At 40.6% G+C, this 20,241-nt stretch overlaps 1 protein-coding gene across 1 annotated transcript in view; it reads right to left on the reverse strand.

Moving 5' to 3' along the window:
• Positions 1-20,241, reverse strand: part of mtcl3a (MTCL family member 3a) — a 31,093-nt gene that overhangs the window by 8,402 nt on the left and 2,450 nt on the right. The window contains exons 2-5 of the mRNA XM_072556017.1: positions 16,357-16,524; positions 9,955-10,206; positions 5,319-5,663; positions 5,143-5,222 (exon numbers count right to left, since the gene is read on the reverse strand). Of these exons, the coding sequence (XP_072412118.1) occupies positions 5,143-5,222; positions 5,319-5,663; positions 9,955-10,206; positions 16,357-16,524 (845 nt within the window). The remainder of the gene's footprint in view (positions 1-5,142; positions 5,223-5,318; positions 5,664-9,954; positions 10,207-16,356; positions 16,525-20,241) is intronic.

Below are 20,241 nucleotides of genomic sequence, written 5' to 3' on the forward strand. Positions count from 1 at the left end.
TGTTTATCTGGCTGTAATGTTTACCCTTTTAACTTTGTCTTATTTTGCAACCTATATTGTGAATTGCTGTAAGGTAAGGTAACATTTTTCTTCTTCACTTCTCTATTTTGTATCTAAGATTTATACTGAGGTACTTTATACCTAAATGGCCCTGTGAGGGTCAGCATTATAAACTATTCATTGTACTCCTGTACTTCTATACTTAAGTATACGTGACAATGAAACTAATTCTGATTCTAATTAAAAGCTGTAAGCCATTTACTCTACAAGATAGGGTCATTTATGGTCCTCCCTGACACACCCTTGCACAATTCTCAGGCCAATATAGAGCATCCTACAGCACGGAACCAAACCCTTTGGTCCAACTTGTCTGTGCCGATCACGCATTCCAATCTGACCTGATCCCATTTGCCAGCATTTGGCACATAATTCTCTAAACCCTTTTAATTCATATATCCATCCAGATACCTTTTAAATGCTGTAATGATACCAGCCTCCACCACTTCCTCTGGCAGCTTTTTCCATAAGTGCATCAACCTCTCTGTAAATAAGCTAACCTTCAGCTCCCTTTTAAATCTTTGCCCTCTCATCTTGAACCTATGTCCTCTAGTTTTGGACTCTTCTACACTGGGCAAAAGAACTTGGCCATTCACCAATCCATGCTCCTCATGATTTTATAACCCTCTATATGGTCACCCCTCAGTCTCCAACACACCAGGAGAAAAAGCCCCAGTCTATTCAGATTCTCCCTATAACTTAAACCCTCCAGTTCCAGCAACATTCTTGTAAATCGTTTCTGTACCCTCTCAAGTTAAACAACATCCTTCTTATAGAAGGGTAACCAGAATTGAACACAGTATTCTAAAAGTGGCCTTACCAATGTCCTGTACAGCTGCAAAATGACTTCCCAACTCTTATATTCAGTGTTTTGACCAATGAAAGCAAGCGTGACAAACACTTTCTTCACCACCCTGTCTACCTGCGATTCCACTTTCCAGGAACTATTCACCTGCACCTCTAGTATTCAGCAATACTCCCCAGGGCCCTATCAGTAACTGTTTAAGTCCTGCCCTGATTTGCCTTATCAAAATGCAACACCTCACATTTATCTAAATTAAACTCCATCTGCCACTCCTGGCTTATTGGCCCATCTGATCAAGATCCCATTGTACTCTGAGATAATCTTCTTCGCTGTCCGTTGCACCACCTATTTTGGTGTCATCTGCAAACTTACTAATCAATCCTCCTATATTCACATCCAAATCATCATTTACCTAAATGACAAAAAGAAATGAACCCAGCACAGATCCTTATGGCACACCATTGTTCACTGGCCTCCAATCTGAAAAGCAATCCTCTTTCTCCTACTCTCAAACCAGTTTTGTATTAGATTGGCTGATTTCCCCTGCATCCCATGTGATATACCTAACTAACCAGTCTATCATGCGGAGCCTTGTCGAATACTTTGCTGAAGTCCATATAGTCATCTACTGCTCAGCCTTCATCAATCTTCTTTGTCAGCTCTTTAATAATGTCAGTCAAGTTTGCGAGACCCAATTTCCCATACACAGAGGCATGCTGATTATCCCTAGTCACTCCTTGCTTTTCCAAATACCTATCAACCCTGTCCATCAGAATCCCCTCCAACAACTTACCCACCACTGATGCAAGGCTCACTGGTCTGTAGTTTCCTGGCTTTTCCTCACAGACTTTCTTAAATAGTAGTACCACATTAGCCAACCTCCGGTCTTCTGGTACCTTACCCATGACTGTTGATGAGACAAGTCTCTCAGCAAGGGGCCCAATAATCCCTTACCTAGCCTCACACAAAATTCTGGGAAACACCTGATCAGCTGGGGATTTAGTGGTCTTTTTGCATTTCAAGACCTCCAGCACCTCCTCTTCTTTAAGAAGAACTCTTTTCTGGGCATCACTACATATTTTATAAACCTTAATCCAATTTAGAACTTGAACTTTTTGAGCAGTTCTATCCTTTTCCATAACGATTTTAAAACTAACAAAATTAATGCTTATTTGTCCTAAAGTGCTCCCTGCTGACACCTCAGTCACTTGCCCTGCTTGATTTCTCAAAAGGTCAAGTATTGTTCATTCTATAGTTGGCACATCCACATATTCAATAAGAAAATGTTCTTGTATACACTTAAATTCCTCACCATTTAAGCCTTTAATACTATGTCAGTCCCAGTCGATGCTTCAAAACTTAAAACCCCCTACCATTACAATCCAATTATTCTTATAGATAACTGAGATCTTCTTACATATTTGCTTCTTATTCTCCCACTGATTATTGAAGGGCCTATAATGTAATCCCAACAAGTTGATTATCCCTTTCTTATTTCTCAGTTCCATCCATATAACTTCACTGGACCATCTCCCAGGAATATCCTCCATAAGTACAGCAGTAATGTTATACCTAATCAAAAACACCACTCCCCCTCCATTCCTGCCTACCTTTCTATCCTTCCTATAGCATCTATCCCCTGGAGTATTAAGATGCCAGTTCTGTCCATCCCTGAGCCACATTTCCGTAATAGCTATGATATCCCAGTCTCATAATCCCGACCATGCCCTAAGTTCATCTGCCTGACCTGTCAGGCCTCTTGTATTGAAGTAAATGCAGTTTAATTTATCAGTCTTACCTTGTTCTCTGCCAAGCTCTTGTCTGCCGTGACTATTTGACTTGCTCCCTTTATCTACTGTACCACCCTCACTCAGCCTTCTCTCTCCTCCACCTCCAACAAAAACATGAGTTTAAAGCCTCCTGAGTAGCACTAGCAAATCTCTCAAGGATATTGGTCCCCTTCCAATTCAGGTGGAACTTATCCCTCAAGTACAGGTCATTTCTAGCCCAAAGAGATCCCAATTGTCCAGAAGTGTGAATCCTTGCTCCTTGCAACAACTCCTCAGCCACACATTCATCTGCTCTATGCTCAAATTCCTACTCTCACTGGCACGTGGCACCACTAGGAGTCCAAATATTACTACCCTCAAAAACTTACTTTTTAACCTTCTGCCTAGGTTCTTATATTCCCTCTACAGAACCTCAGCCCTTTCTCTACCCACATTGTAGGTACCAACATGTACAACACCATCCTGCTGGTCACTCTCGCCTTTCAGAATATTAAACACTCTGAGACATGGCGGCACGGTGGCACAGTGGTTAGCACTGCTGCCTCACAGCGCCAGAGACCTGGGTTCAATTCCCACCTCAGGCGACTGTCTGTGTGGAGTTTGCACATTCTCCCCGTGTCTGCGTGGGTTTCCTCTGGGTGCTCCGGTTTCCTCCCACACTCCAAAGATGTGCAGGTCAGGTGAATTGGCCAATCTAAATTGCCCGTAGTGTTAGGTAAGGGGTAAATGTAGGGGTATGGGTGGGTTGCGCTTCGGCGGGGCGGTGTGGACTTGTTGGGCCGAAGGGCCTGTTTCCACTCTGTAAGTAATCTAATCCTTGACCCTGGCACCAGGGAGGCAACACACTCTCCAGCTGCAGAAATGTCTGTCTGTGTCCCTGACGAGAGAAACCCGATTACAATTGATCGCTTGGAACCTGATGTACCCCTCATTAAAGTTTAGCCAGTCATGGTACCAGAAACATTGCTGTCAGTGCTATACTCCCCCGAGAGGCCACCCTTTCCTCAGAATCCAAAGCGACATAATTGATTGAGATGGGGATAGCCACACTAAACTCCTGCACTACCTGGCCACCTCTCCTACTATTGCTATTGGTCAGCCTGCGGCAGCACGGCAACTCAGTGGTTAGTACTGCTGCCTCACATTGCCAAAGACCCAGGTTCGATTCCAGCCTCAGGCGACTGTCAGTGTAGTGTTTGCACATACTCCCAGTATCTGTGTAGGTTTCCTCTGGGTGCCCTGGTTTCCTCTCACAGTCCAAAGATGTGCAGGTCAGGTGGATTGGCTGTGCTAAATTACCCAGTGTCCTGGGATGTGCAAGTTAGGTGAATTAGTCATGGGAAATGCTGTGTTACAGGGGTGAGGGTGGGTCTGGGTGGGATGCTCCTGAGGGTTGGTGGGATGCTCTTGTGAGGATTGGTATGAACTTGATCGGCCAAATGGACTGCTTCCACACTGTAGGGTTTCTATGAACCATCTACCTGACTGTATCTGTGGTCTCTCCATCTTCCTGAAATTGCATGGACGAGTTGGACCGAAGGGTCTGTTTCTGTGCTGTACATTTCTATGAGTCTATGCTGTCCATCACACCCCCTTGGTCTTGTAAACTCTTCATACCTTTAACTGCTGCTCTAACCAATCCATGCAGTCTGATAGGATTTGCAACCAAACACACTTCTTGCAGACATAGTCTCCAGGAACAGTCAAATTTTCCCTAATCTGACATCACTCTCCTAAAAGCCATTTCTGTCCCTTGAACAATGTACAGATCCAGAAATGACCTAAACACAAACACAACACACTTTGCTCAAAATGCAGCGTTAGGATAGTCTTATTGCTCATAAACACTGCTCTGTGATAACTTAATACCAATTCTCAATATTAAAAGACAGTCAAGAAACAGATCTGTGTATAAACATAATTTTACCTTCCTCATTATTATAGATATACAACAAAAAAAATAAGATTTAGAAGTTTGATAAATCTTAAATTCAAACACTTAGCTGATCAGGCTCAAAAACCAAACGTCATCCTCTTCTCCTGTAGTTTTAGGAAGTGATTTTTGAAAAACTCACTGATACCTCTGCAGCTGCACCTGAAGCTGGATATTTGACCTCCCACATCAGCTATGAAACTGCATTACTGTACTTGTTTGTTATTTCAGTGAAATCCGATCTCCAGAGTCCTTGTACAATTTCTCAGTCTGACAGCTGTGAAAATTCACTCCTTACTCTATACTTGGATGAAAATGTGATGTGATTACTATGCTGGCTTAACAGTCTAACTATTCCTTCAAAACACAGCTATTGCCTGAATCAACTTTACGTACCACGTGCCATCCCATTCTCAAAGCAATGCACCTTGTCACGAAGTCCTACTGAGAAGCTATCTGTGAAATATTCTTTCCTATCTTTCCCCTTTCTGATATTTCAATCTGCACGAACTAAGACATAAGAATTCCAGCTTGAAATATTGCTGATCTATTAATACCTTCCATGGCTCACTTTTTTCTTGACGTCCTCTTGGTAACTGCACAGCTCTTCACTTACTTTTGCCAACTCTTGTAAAGCCTGTGAAAATGACAAATTGTAAGATGCATGTGCCCAAATATCAGCAACATGGTACAGTCTTTGATACATTATAATTTAAGGAAATATACTACTTACTGCATTCAAAACACTGGAGAATTTATTTTTATCATTCTGGATATTTCCAAAATTTTGAATGCTACCACCATCCTCAATGTGTTCAAGTGATGATTCCTCAATAAACAATAGATCACTCCCACTCTTTTTGATGCCTCGATCTGTATCATGCAAAGCAATATCTTCCATTTCTGCACCACGGGCCCTTGCACCATTTGTGTAATGTTGGTCTTTTTCATCATGTGACTGATTGCATTCATGTAAATTAAACAATGCACAATCATCTCTTGTGAGTTTTTCTTGTCTCCGCTCAGTTTTTTGTTCATTCAATTTACACTTTTGACTTGATTTGACATCCCAATAAATCTGTAGATTCAGAAAAAAATGATTTATTATGCTGATACAAACTGCATTGTTTCAATAATTAGCAAACAAATATATTTATGATTTATTAATTCTGAAGTGGAACAAGTGATCACTGGTACCCTCCTTAATGTCAGTTAATTCACCATTATGGAATAGGTGATGTGATTGGTTGCCATTATGTCACTTTCAGAATCTGAAGTTGACATCAGAGTGAATCAAAAACCAAATTCAAGGCAATGTTTACCAAAAATCTATTTGAACAAACACAAAAATACAATGACTATAAGGGTAGGTCAGAACCTGGGAAATCTTCCACAAGTAGCTCACCTTCCATACCTGCAAAGCCTGTCCACCAAGTACAAGGAACAAGTCAGTTTCAGGGCAGTTATGACATGCCATTCTGCCATCATTACCATAAAATCTGATCCAGAACATCATTTCGTTTATAGATTTAAAAATGAGCCTGAAGAGTTCCCACTTCGACCTTTTCCTAAAGCTATTGAAGAAGAAATTTAATCACTTGGTGCTTTCAATGGTCTTGCACTGACAATGTTGATATGACAGGCACAGGCAGTACTGCGGGTCACAAGTTGTGGCGTGTTCTTCATTGATACCAATGCAAACTGCTTGTTGTGTGATTTATGCATTGCCTGGCCCTGGGGAATTGACATATGCTAGAAGCAGCACCACATAAATAGGTTTCTCCCCCTTTCGGTCATAATAATGCTACAACTTCCTTAAATCATTATCTTTATCCTGAACTATTCTGTAAAAAAAATGAAAATAGCTTATTAAATTCACCACTCATATGGAGAATGATTTTTCCCCATTTTGTCAAAATGATGTTGAAGATATTCAAAAAACCGAAAGATGCTGTAAATCGGAAACAAAAACAGAAAATGCTGGAAAAGCTCAGCAGGTCTGGCTGCATCTGTGAAGAGAAATCAGAGGTAATGTTTCAGGTCCAGTGACCCTTCCTCGGAATTGTCAGAGGTTCTGAGGAAGGGTCAGTTGACCTGAAATATTAATTCTGATTTCTCTTCACAGTCAAAAATAGTTATAACTGAAGTTAATTTCTTCTAAATAGTCATTAGATTAGATTACGTACAGTGTGGAAACAGGCCCTTCGGTCCAACAAGTCCACACCGACCCTCCAAAGAGCAAAATGCTGCACTGACAGCATTTATTTGTGTAGCATTAAATAAATGAAGGCATGCTATATTTTGGGGTGTTTCCAAAAAGCCAAGTAACACAGTAATTTGTGAGACCTTCTTGATATATCTATGGTCAGGAGCCTGGTTTCATACTCACATTGAGAAATGGAGCCTCGATCTTTCCCAATTGCTTGTCAAAGTGAGGCTTTGCAACCTCTGTGTGGATACAGGTATGTAGATACTGCTAGTTATACACTGAGGACTTTTAATGCGTCCCATCCAACATGCCATTCCCTCAAAGTTATTCAATTTCTTCTAATACCTGACTTGAGTGTTCCCATTGGAAAACTCATTCATTATTCTGATTGAGTTTTGGAAACAAATTAATAAAGTTCTGGCACCAAGACATGCAACACCTTGTTTGACTTGAACATTAATGATAAACGATGGATGAGAAATATTCTTAAAGAGCAAAAAGTAAGCTTTTTATGGCCCTTTAAGTGCTCTTGTGACTGCTGTCTCTCTCAGAGGAAACTTCTGATTTCCAGCTACATGAAATGTTGAGTCTGTGGATTACATATGCAGAGCACATATTATTAATACAGACCAGCATGTTTTGGTGGATCTGAAAGCTAATCTCTGAATCAAATACCAATAGAATGTGTAATAGTTCTATACCCCAATTTCTTTGTCTCATTTTTTTTTTGAATGGCAACTCTGTGGCAAGTGATTGCTGGGGCCTTTGCTGAGAAATTTGTATTATCGATAGTCAAAGGTGAGGTGCTGGAAGACTGGAGGTTGTCTAATGTGGTGCCACTGTTTAAGAAAGGTGGTAAAGAAAAGCCAGGGAACAATAGACCAGTGAGCCTGACATCGGTGGTGGGCACGTTGTTGGAGGGAATCCTGAGGGACAAGATTTACATATATTTGGAAAGGCAAGGACTGATTAGGAATAGTCAACATGGCTTTCTGCATGGGAAATCATGTTTCATGAACATGATTGAGTTTTTTTGAAGACGAAACAAAGAGGATTGATGAGGGCAGAGCGGCAGATGTGCTCGATATGGACTTCAGTAAGGTGTTCAACAAGGTTCCTTATGGGAGACTGTTTAGCAAGGTTAGAGCTCATGGAATACAGGAAGAACTAGCCATTTGGATACAGAACTGGCTTGAAGGTAGAAGACAGAGGGTGGTGGTGGAGGGTTGCTTTTCAGATTGGAGGCCTGTGACCAGTTATGTCCCACAAGGATCAGTGCTGGGTTCACTGCTTTTCATTATTCATATACATAATTTGGATGTAACATAGGAGGTATAGTTAGTAGGTTTACAGTTGACAACAAAATTGGAGGTGTAGTGGAAAGCAAAGAAGGTTACCTTAGAGTACAACAAGATCTTGATCAGATGGGCCAATGGATTGAGGAGTGGCAGATGGAGTTTAATTCAGATAAATGCGAGGTGCTGCATTTGGAAAAGCAAATCAGAGCAGGACTTATACACTTAATGGTAAGATCCTGGAGAGTGTTGCGAAACAGAGAGACCTTGGAGTGCAGGTTCATATTCCTTGGAAGTCGAGTCGCAAGTCGATAGGATAGTGAAGGTGGTGTTTGGTATGCTTTCCTTTATTGGTCAGAACATTGAGTATAGGAGTTGGGAGGTCATGCTGCGGCTGTACAGTACATTGATTAGGCCACTTTTGGAATATTTCTGGTCTCCCTGCTATAGGAAAGAGTTAAAAATCACACAACACCAGGTTATAGTCCAACAAGTTTATTTGGAAGCACTGGCCTTCGGAACACTGCTCCTTCATCAGGTGGTTGACAACCACCTGATAAAGGAGTGGTGCTCCGAAAGCTAGTGCTTCCAAATACACCTGTTGGACTATAACCTAGTGTTGTGTGATTTTTAACTTTGTACACCCCAGTCCAACACCGGAATCTCCAAATCATGACTATCAAAAAGATGCTAGGTAACTTGAAAAGGGTTCAGAAAAGATTTGCAAGGATGTTGCCAGCGTTTGAGGTTTTGGGTTATAGGGACTGGCTGAACAGTCTAGGGCTGTTTTCCCTGAAGTGTTGGAGGCTGAGGTGTAACCTTATAGAGGTTGATAAAATCATGGGGGGCATGGATAGGGTAAATAGACAAGGTATTTTCCCTGGAGTGCGGGAGTCCAGAACTAGAAGGCATAGATTGAGGGTGAGAGGGGAAAGATATAAAATGGACCTAAGGGGCAAATTTTTCACACAGAGATTGGTACGTATATGGAATGAGCTGCCAATGGAAGTGGAAGAGGCTGCTACAATTACAATATTTAATAGGCATCTGGATGGGTATATAAATAGGAAGCGCTTAGAGGGACATAGGCCAAGCGCTGGAAAATGGGACTAGATTAGGTTAGGATATCTGGTCTGCATGAATGGACCAAAAGCGGCTGTTTCCGTGTTACACATCTCTATGACTCTATGACAGAAGGAACATGTGTATGCACTAGCTTGGTTGAACTCTAAGATTTGACAGACATTTTCTACTTCATATCTCAGTGTAATTGTTTTGACCAGAGTCAACTGACCTGGTTTAAAAATTAACTGACAGTTGACTGTCAGTCAGCATTTATCTGGTACATTCTCTGTGCCATGAGTCTACCAGAGTCCACCTGCCAATTAATCAGCACTCTCCTTTCACACAATATTTATGTTGGTTTTCCTTTTACATTGGTATTATTGCAAATTGCCCTAAAAGCAAGAGGAAAAGCTTTGTCAAAATTAGGTAGTTTTGGTTTTCTTTTACTGCTTTGTTGAACTTCTGTAATATACTGTGGGACGCCAGCAGAAATAAATAAAACATATTAAGTTTTTTTTTAGACAGATAAAATATTTCCCTGTGGATTGAAAACAATTGAGGCAACATAGAATTATGATCTAGAGCAATGGATATTTTTTTTTAAATATTTTTTTCCTTAGAGAATCAAATTAGACTTCAGATTCATGACAAAACAATCTGTGATGTTCATAATTGTGAACATATACGGTGACATTCAAGTTGGTTAATAAAAATTATTTTAAAAAACCTATTTGCAGTGACATTTTAACATCTTTCTAAAGTGTTTCTGCATGACATTTTACATATGCTAAATACAGCACCTGCTCTATCTTCCTCTGCATGTCCTTTAGTTGACTTTCCCATTCCTTTCTTTCATGATCAAATTGTTCAAGTAACTCCATCTTCTCCCTGCTCCAGTTTCTCTCACTGGTCTCCAGCTGTTTCCTCAGGTCCATGGCTGCTGAGTGGATATTTGCCAACAGCTGCTTCTGCTCTTTCCCTTCCGATCCAAACACTTCTCTTGTTTCTTGAGTTGTTTTTTCCACGTCCTGTTTTTCTGCCTTTACTTCCAGCTATATGGATACAAGTAACAAAGTTATTTTTAAGTATTTCATACCTAAGAATTACAAATTTATAAGTAATGTGTTCAAGGTTTTCAATACTGTGCCATGTACTATTTGTGAAAGAGGTAACCACTAAAACTAGGCCATAAAATGGCTCATATTTCCCCAAAGTAATTAAAATGTTGACAGTTACTAAATATACTCAGTTTATGTATACATACATACATATATATATATATATATATATATATACACACACAAAACACACACGCACAAAAACTCCCAAATTGTTAAATGGTCTTGTTTTAATTACAAATGTCATTGGATTTTATGGCATTTGCTTTTATCTGGTTAGATTCTTATACTGGCTGCCAACATCCATATTTCTAAATCAACTTCTATGGCCCGATGGCCAAGTTTTATCCAGTTTTATCCGGTTCTACATATTTGCTGCAAGACCGTAGAAAATAGATTTAACAGCAAAATTCATGGAATTTGAAGAATGTTACAAAGGCAATTGGCAAAAAGCTGTGGAAGCAATGACCTTAAAATCATGCCATGAACTTATTAGTCTACATTTCATTGCTGCATTAATATTGATCTTTTTATTGTTTTCACAGAGAAAATAAACTGTGTCTACGTAAATAGAAATTTCATGCAAATGTTTTAAATATTAAGACACCAACATTCATCCATTCAGCAGAATTCTGAGATAAATAAATAGAAAATAGCGACACAATAACAATACAATCTATATCCAAATCAATTCTACACAGAACCATTAACATAATTAACCTTTTTTCAGTAGATTGCTGTAAAAGGTCAAAAAAGCACTGTACTTTTGAATTATTTTCCTGAAGGCACACTTCACATACAAAAATTATCATTTTGTAGTAACTGTTAGTGGGAGCTGCTCTAAGTGTCTGATACAGAATCACAGAATCCCTACAGTGTGGAAGCAAGCCATTCTATCCATCGAGTCTACATTAACCCTCTGAAGAGACTGCCACCCAGATCCATCCCCCTTATTGTATCCCTGTCACCCTGCATTTTCCATGGCTAATCCACCTAGCCTGTGTATCCCTGAACACTATGGCAATTTAGCATGGCCAATCCAACTAACCTGCACATCTTTGGACTGTGGGAGGAAACCAGAACACTCAGTGGAAACCCACATAGACATAAGGAGAGTGTGTAAAGTCCACACAGAAACAAAGGAATGAACCCAGGCCCCTGGCGTTATGAGGCAGCAGTGGTAACCACTGAGTCACTGTGTCTTAACTAAAGTTGTTTGAGCACAAGAAAGTAGGACTGTATTGTAAAATGGGGTGGGGGTCAGTTCTGCCTGACTGTCATTTAATTTTGAGCCTGTACAAATTTCTGCATAGGCTTAGACAGGGTACTGAAAATTTCTGTTGTAAATGGATGAGAAGATTTTCTTAATATTAGTAAGGAGCATCCAGGTCCTGTGAGGCATTTTGAAGCTGGTCAATGTGATAATTCAATTGTAACCAGCTCTCCAGGGTTGCTGAAAAATTTCAAAGGTTATGATGCTGGTTGTAGTGGGAGGGAGGCTCTTGTACTATGTAGTATTATCCCTACACCAGGGCCAGGAGAGCCAGATTCCAAGTATGACCTGCTCCACAAGTATTAACATACAGTATTACATATCAGTATCTCTGAGCAGATTGATTAGGAAAATATCTCTAACATACAGGTATTTGGTGTACATGTCTAGTAAAGTGAATCACAGTTTCTTTCTGTAATAAAATAGGAGAATGCACCCCCATCCACAGCACATTACTCAAGTGTGATACTTTCAATTTTTGGGCTACATTTTGATTTTTGAATGCTCATTATTATTTTTACCAATTAATTTATGAGGTAATTCAATGCTTGCTCTATTACAATGCTTACTCTATTTGTTTAACATAAGGAATTTGACTTTCACAATAACAGGATTAGAAGAATTTAATTATCAACTCTTCATTAAAATTAAAGCAACAGCATATAAGAAAAGCATCATTTTTTTGAGAAATTATAGTACTTAAGCTGGCACAAGACAATAGGCATAATTTAACAACAAATGTGTACTTTTCAAAATAACTGACATACACTTCTGATAAAAAAAGTACACATTACTTTATCACACCATCTTCAAACTGGTGAGGTCACAGCTAAGGCATCTCAAAGGCATATGTACAAAACTGGAATGTTTTAACTAGGCAGTTAGTACCTGACTCACTGCATCTCTGACCTCAGTCCCAGATTTAAATTTAATAACTGACAAGTGTTCATTACAACAGAATTGACTAAAATTGATCCAATATAGTACCTCTTGAACATATACAACTTTAAACTAGAAACTCCACATTAAGTTTCAAGGAATATATTAACTCAGTGATTTAAGTGTCTCTAACTCCAAATTAGCTGGGTATTCCTTTATTGACAGTTATTAAGCTGTTTTCAAACAGGAGTTGGAGCAAATCAGAGTTCTGAAAGAGAGTCACTGGACTCAAAACGTTACTTCTGCTTTCTCTCCACAGAGCTTTATTTCTTGTTTAAACCATCCCTTTTTCTTTGCTATCTCTTTCTCCCAACCACTCTAAAATCCCCTTCTCCCCAGTCCCATTCATTTCCCTTTTTTCTTCATGAGCAACATTAATCTCCATATTGGAATCACCCTTCACCTAATGAGCCCATGAGCAGCACATGTGGGAGAAATGGCCTGTGATCAGAGGAACAGTTCCTCAGAGATTCTGCCCATTCTATGCATTTTGCCCCCCATTGATTGCCCCCAGTTTGAAAATTCCTGGGCATTTTGATGGCTTTCTGCTATCCCAGGGTCTTTTGAGACTTGGTCAAATGGGCCTCTAATTATCAGACTTGAGACTTGAGACTCTGATAGTGAAAGTTAACATGACAACATTAGATAGCAGTTCTTTAGTGTGGAGTGTGAGCTGGGCAACCTTGAGAAGGAACAGGATGAGAAAATGAAGCAAAATAGCATGATTCAATGTGATCTCATCTTCACCCCATGTCAACAGCAGTACTTTGGATCATCCATTAGTCACTACTCTATAGTTAGAAGTCTGTGTAGTTTATCTTCTGTAGATATTTTGGTAAGGAATTTCTAGCAATGCTAGAACATTGTTTTAAAAAAATGCAACAGGTACTTGAATTAAAACTGGGAAAGGTGATCTCAAGAAATGTGTTCATGATAGATATTGTTTGATTTGTAAGAACTTCACTTTATTTTGACGTTTTAATTTTGAGTAAGTGAAAAATGAACATATTGTTATTTAGTGAATATGTACAAATGCTAACACTGTACCTATTATGAAGTTTTTAATTTGCAGTTAGAACTCATTAAACTGTGACTTCTCACCACAAATGTCAGCAGTGCTCTTCACTAGCCTTTACAGCATTCATTTCAATTGGATAATGCCACAATGAAATTTTACTCTCAGACCAAAAGAGCACTGTTTATTACACAATTAATTAAAACAATAAGAGATTAAAATTTATTGACTATTCTATATGTTGTATACAAGTTAAATCTATTTAAAAAGATTTATGTTTTCAATTCAGTTATGCTCAAGACAAAAAAAACTACTTTAATATGCTTCCTGAAGATTGATGGAAGTTACCTAAATTACAAAACTTAAGACTTAGTACTCAATTAACTATCAAGGTAAAGATCAAGTATCAAGACGTAAACCAAACAAATGATTGTCACCATGCTCTGCACACAGTACATCATGGACCATAACCAGACACTCTCTTGATTATGGGGTGAAATTGTTTTAGGAACACACAAAAAAATGTTCATTTCAAATACAATTTAAACTTGATGTTCAAAGATAATAAAACACATGTATACTGCCCATTTGTTATTATTCTTTGTGTTGAGTTCAGACACTAAGTAGTAGAAGTTGTGCAGCCACAAATCACTGGAATGAAGTATATCAGGAAACTGGTGATTAAATTTTTAAAGGTAGATCTAAGGATGTTGTGATTTTGATTTCATGTTTCTAAACATGTGGAATTTGTGTGTACAACCAGGTTTCTCAGTATGACTGGTGCTTGTTTGGAAACAATGTGGGTCAAGGATTGTAGCTGAAAAATGCATTGCTGGAAAAGCGCAGCAGGTCAGGCAGCATCCAAGGAGCAGGAGAATCGATGTTTCGGGCAGAAGCCCTTCCTCAGGAATGAGGAGGGTGTGCCAAGCAGGCTAAGACAAAAGGTAGGGAGGAGGGACTTGGGGGAGAGGCGTTGGGAATGCGACAGGTGGAAGGAGGTTAAGGTGAGAGTGATAGGCCGGAGAGGGGGTGGGGGGGCGGAGAGGTCAGGAAGAAGATTGCAGGTCAAGAAGGCGGTGCTGAGTCTGAGGGTTGGGACTGAGATAAGGTGGGGGGAGGGGAAATGAGGAAGGTGGAGAAATCTGCATTCATCCCTTGTCGTTGGAGGGTTCCTAGACGGAAGATGAGGCGCTCTTCCTCCAGGCGTCGTGTTGCCATGGTCTGGCGATGGAGGAGGCCAAGGACCTGCATGTCCTTGGTGGAGGAGTTAAAGTGTTCAGCCACGGGGCGGTTGGGTTGGTTGGTATGGGTGTCCCAGAGGTGTTCTCTGAAACGTTCTGCAAGTAGGCGGCCTGTCTCCCCAATGTAGAGGAGGCCACATCGGGTGCAGCGGATGCAGTAAATGATGTGTGTGGAGGTGCAGATGAATTTGTGATGGATATGGAAGGATCCCTTGGGGCCTTGGAGGGAAGTGAGGGTGAGGTATGGGTGTAAGTTTTGCATTTCTTGTACACAACTTGTTTTGTTTTGGTTAATGAGGATTAGTTGGGTCCTGCGAGCTGGGAGAGGTGAGAAACCCTGCTTCAATTGTCATCTTAGTTATGATTGTTATGAATCATAATTAATGAGTTGGCTTCTCAAATCCTCCAACTACAGGCAGATCCGATCATCACTCATCCTTGCTGTGAAATGCTGCTTAGGTCAGCTGTATTTTTTATTGTCAATTAATGATTTCATTAAATTTGTAATACCTTAAAGTACAGTGTAAATATCCCATTAAATTGTTACAGTGTGCTGCCAGAAAGTAAACATTTTTTGGAATCCAAGTAGGATTGAGTTTTTTTCAATAATTAATCATCATTACTTGATTAAGCGAGGAACGACATTATATTCTGTTTTACACAAGTCAATGTAGAACACCTAAGTACTGTTTGACTGACACAGCTCTAACCCTACTTTATTTGAGAGAGTGGAAGCCCTGCTCTATTTAGTTTTATATCACAGAACAAGAACGTGAAACCTTTCATTGTCACATGGACAAGCTTACATCCTTTCACAACATGATATCCTCTAAAGGACCCAGCATTGCCATTATAACAGAAAGTTGAGAGGTATATTTTGTGAAGGGGGTAAATGAAATAACATCTGCATTCTACTTTGGACTAATTTTAACACGTTGCCTTTGAAAAAGAGAAGTTTTGTCTTTTAGTACTCAAGTCTCTATCAACGGAATGTGGACACTTACTGTTGTTATACATTTTATATATACTCTATAATTTAAATTTATGTATGACTTTTGTAGTCTTCCGTATGAGCTGTAAATTGTGTAGTTCCAACATTACATGCAATTTTAGCATTTATAATAAAAGCTAATCTTTTAAGTACCAACAGCCACATGTCAGACACAAACTCGAACAGAACATCCTTCAAAATGAATAGTAACTGATCGTGTTTGATTGATTGAGGAAGGCTCGTTAATTAAGTCTGAGATGAGTCATAAGGATAAGACAACACACATCTTCTATCCTGAACTGAAGAAGATATGTAAAATGTCCTGCTATCTTGGTGAGAAATCATCAAATAAAGGAAACGAACTGCAAGAAAAGAATGGTCTTGTGACAATAGTCATCTTATGGAACCAATCAGGAGAAAACCGGAAGCGATGCTACTCTGATTACTTTTACTGTTAAAGAAATCAATCTGGATTTGGGTACATTGGCTAAACAGTTTATCTGAGATTGTTCACAAACTAACAGGTCAATTAGAACTCAGGATATCTCTGATCATACATAAAGAGTAGTGGTTAGTAATTGTTAGTCTTGTAATCATGTAGAAATTTTTCCATGGAAAAGTTTACCTGTTCAATACGACACTTCAGTTCTGCTCTCTCTAGTTCCCAAGCATATTTGTCACTTGAGTACTGTTGCTGCAGTTCTGCTCTTTGATCTTCCTCCTCTTTAACTTTAAGCTGAACACCTTCCAAAACCGACTTAAGATCAAACAAAATTCTTCTGTTTTCAGCAGCCTAGAATAAAAGTTACAACACTTTAGATATATATTTGAAAAACAAATTAAATATATATTTTGTTCGTTATGTATCAGCATGGGTGAAGAACAACACTCTAACTCCTGTGCCAAATTTTGCTGTTTTGAGTTATGTTCCATAAGAAAATTCTAAGCACATAATGTAGGATGCCACTGCAGTGTAAAACTGAAACTAAATGGCTTAGAAGGTTAGTCATTACACAAAGGCTGTCTCTATATGTTCTGATAGATGCTAAGTGCTCATACACTATTTGGTCAGCATTCAAGCCTCACCAAAATTACCAAAAAATCACTTTCCATGGGATGCCAGTGTTAAGTGTTGCTGAAACTGGTATATGTGAGTCAGTATTTCAGGAAGGCTGGGAATGGAACTTGATCAAATGTTGCATTTCTGGAGCTGTTTTAATCTGGTTAATGGCATATTTAATCAAATTATTTCCACAAATCAAAGAATTGTTAAACTGGACATCAAAATAAGGGATTCTGTTTAATAAACAGTCACAAGGTCTGTATCCCATGGTACTGTTTAAAGGATGTTTCTTACCTTTGTCCTGGCCAAACATTCAGCTTTTGACTAGTATCATGGAAACAGGCTCTGAGCAATGTGGACTTTCATAGGAAATCTGGGATAATCACAGGAAAAGTGAAGTCTTTCTCAATGTCAAGAAAAACTTGTTGCATTTTCAAACACACCTCAGGACAAGATTCTGACTGGATAGCAGCATGATGCCTATGAATAGGCACTATTATTGTTACAGCTTCATTAACTATCTCTAATGCGCAGCTTCCTAGTGTACTATTTACTGTGAGGCAAGTCGACATCAACACTTCCCATCATGAAAGTCAGAGCGGGTACTTGGCGACTTCAGTTTGCTGGTTATTCCTTCAGACCATCATCGTGCACATCCAGCAACAAAATGTCAGGGAACTCTCCAGGACACCAGTCACACTCAACCACACCACTCCCCCTACCCATCCTTGGACACTGATATCTGTGTCTAGATTAGAGTGGTGCTGGAAAAGGACAGCAGGTCAGGCAGCATCCGAGGAGCAGGAAAATCGATATTTCGGGCAAAAGCCCTTCATCAGGAATAGAGGCAGGGAGCCTGCATGGTGGAGAGATAAATGAGAGGGGGTGGGGGTGGGGAGAAAGTAGCAGAGAGTACAATAGGAGAATGGGGGTGGGGATGGAGGTGGTAGGTCAGAGAGGAGGGTGGGGGAAGGTAGAAAAGAGTACAATGGGTGAATGGAGGTGGGAATGAAGGTGATAGGTCAGAGAGGAGGGTGGAGTGGATAGGTGGAAAGGAAGATAGGCATGTAGGACAAGTCATGGGGACAGTGCTGAGCTGGAAGACTGGAGCTGGGGTGAGGTGGGGGAAAGGGAAATGAGGAAACTGGTGAAATCCACATTGATGCCATGGGGTTAAAGTGTTCTGAGGTGGAAGATGAGACGTTCTTCCTCCAGGCGTCAGGTGGTTAAGGAACGGCGGTGGAGGAGGCCCGGGACCTGCATGTCCTCAGCAGAGTGGGAAGGGGAGTTGAAATGTTGGGCCACAGGGCGTTGAGGTTGAGTGGTGCGGGTGTCCCGAAGATGTTCCCTAAAGCGCTCTGATAGGAGGCGTCCAGTCTCCCTAATGTAGAGGAGACCACATCGGGAGCAACGGATACAATATATGATATTGGTGGATGTGCAGGTGAAACTTTGATGGATGTGGAAGGCACCTTTGGGGCCTTGGATGGAGGTGAGGGAGGACGTGTGGGTGCAGGTTTTTCACTGGTATCTGATGCTAGCTCACAGTCTCAATTCACTTGCAGAGCACTTCTACACCTTAAAGCTGAACTTCAGGGTGCACCAGAAGCTAGCACTGAAAAATTGCTCCAAGGACCTTGTGTGTGAGGTCAGGCAGCCAGCTCATTGAGTGGACTAGGCTGCATCTCAGAAGGGCTGCTTACTTGCTGTCTTTGCTCACCTTGAGCTCACAGCATCTCTGCCTTGTCCTTTGTGTACTTTGCCCCTAATCCTCTCCCCCTCAACACCACCAAGCTCACATTACTTCTGCCTTGCTACTTAGTGCAGACAAAACCAGGAAAGTCATGATTGTCACCAGTCTCAATCAGTGAAAGGTGATAGAACTTCAGTCAGTGGGCCCTCAGTACCTAAGTCAAAGATAATTTCTGATTCCAGACCAGAGGCAAAGTCAGTCAGCCATTCAGTCAGCGTCAGCATCTTCTGCTAATATAGGGTAAGGACCCAAATTTCAGGCAGCCCACCACCTAACTTGGTTATTTCTGCCCCAATACAGGGATTTTCTCCTGGAATGAGAGAAAGGGACAGGTTGAATGACATGAAAATTGGTGTCACAGCTGTTAATGTTGGTGCAGGTCAGAGAAAATTGGTAAATTACCCCAAATGCTTGAGGAGGCAGTGCAGAGGGCATAAATGATTAGTGGGGTCAGATGTTGATGGGTGAGAATAAGTGAAGATGTAGCAGGCAATAGTGAGGGTGATACCTACCAAGCGTGTGCATTACCAGAGATAAGATGGTAGCTCTTACCCTGGTGGAATGAAAGATTATTGATCATCTTCCTGTACTGTTGGGTACTCCTTCAGATAGCTGAGATTGCATTGACAGGGGTGGCAACCTCGGACAGGCTAGCAGAGTGTGCTATCCTGGCCTTCACTGCTGGTCCTTTGGGAAAACAACAGCCCCCACTGCATCACCTCATCCACCAGAAGCTCTTGGTCCATAGAGGTGAGGCAACAGTTTCCCCTCCTCTGCTGTGTTCAGGACAAATGCCAGTCACTGTAAAGGCAACTCTGGATCTGACCGCACTTCTCCACGTGCGTAATGTCTTTTTAAAGACGGTGCCAGCACAAGGAGGATTGTCTATTCCAGGTTACCTAAATGGTAGCAGGTTCTTCAGGTTATGGCGGTGGGGAGAATCAAGCTAGCATCAAACAAGAAATAATCATTATGGGGGCAGAGTAGGCATGTTTGGGACAATATGGCAAGAAATCTCAATAGGTATCAGAGTGAAACTCTCAAGCAAATTGACATCGCCAAACTGTGACAGGTTTCAGTCCAAAATTTTAATTTTAATTTTATTTGTTCATGAGATGTGGGCATCACTGGCTAGGCCAGCATTTATTACCATCCTTAATTGGACTGGAGAGGATGTTGGTGAGATGCCTTCTGAACCACTGAAGTCTTTGGGATATGGGGGCCCTCAATACTGTGAGGTATAGGGAAAGGCTGAATAGGTTACTTTCCCTGGAGTGTTGGAGGCTGAAGGGTGACCTGATAGAGGTTTATAAAATCATGAGAGGTATGGATAGGGCAAATAGACAAGATACTTTCCCCAAGATAGCGGAGTCCAAAATTATAGGGCATAGGTTTAGGTGAGAGGGAAAAGATTTAAAAGGGACCTAAGAGGCAACATTTTCATGCAGAGGGTGGTGTCTGTATGAAATGAGCTGCCAGAGAGTAGTGGAAGCTGCTACAATTACAACATTTAAAAGGTACAAGAATAGGAAGGGTTTAGAGGGATATGGGCCAGACTCTGGCAAATGGGACCAGATTTATTGAGAATATCTGGATGGCATGGGCAAGTTTGACCGATGGGTCTGTTTCTGTGCTGTACATCTCTATGACTCTTTGTTAAGAAGTGGGTTCATGATTTTGGTCCAGCAACAATG

The sequence above is a fragment of the Chiloscyllium punctatum genome, chromosome 3, assembly GCF_047496795.1.
Source record: "Chiloscyllium punctatum isolate Juve2018m chromosome 3, sChiPun1.3, whole genome shotgun sequence".
Taxonomy (NCBI): domain Eukaryota; kingdom Metazoa; phylum Chordata; class Chondrichthyes; order Orectolobiformes; family Hemiscylliidae; genus Chiloscyllium; species Chiloscyllium punctatum.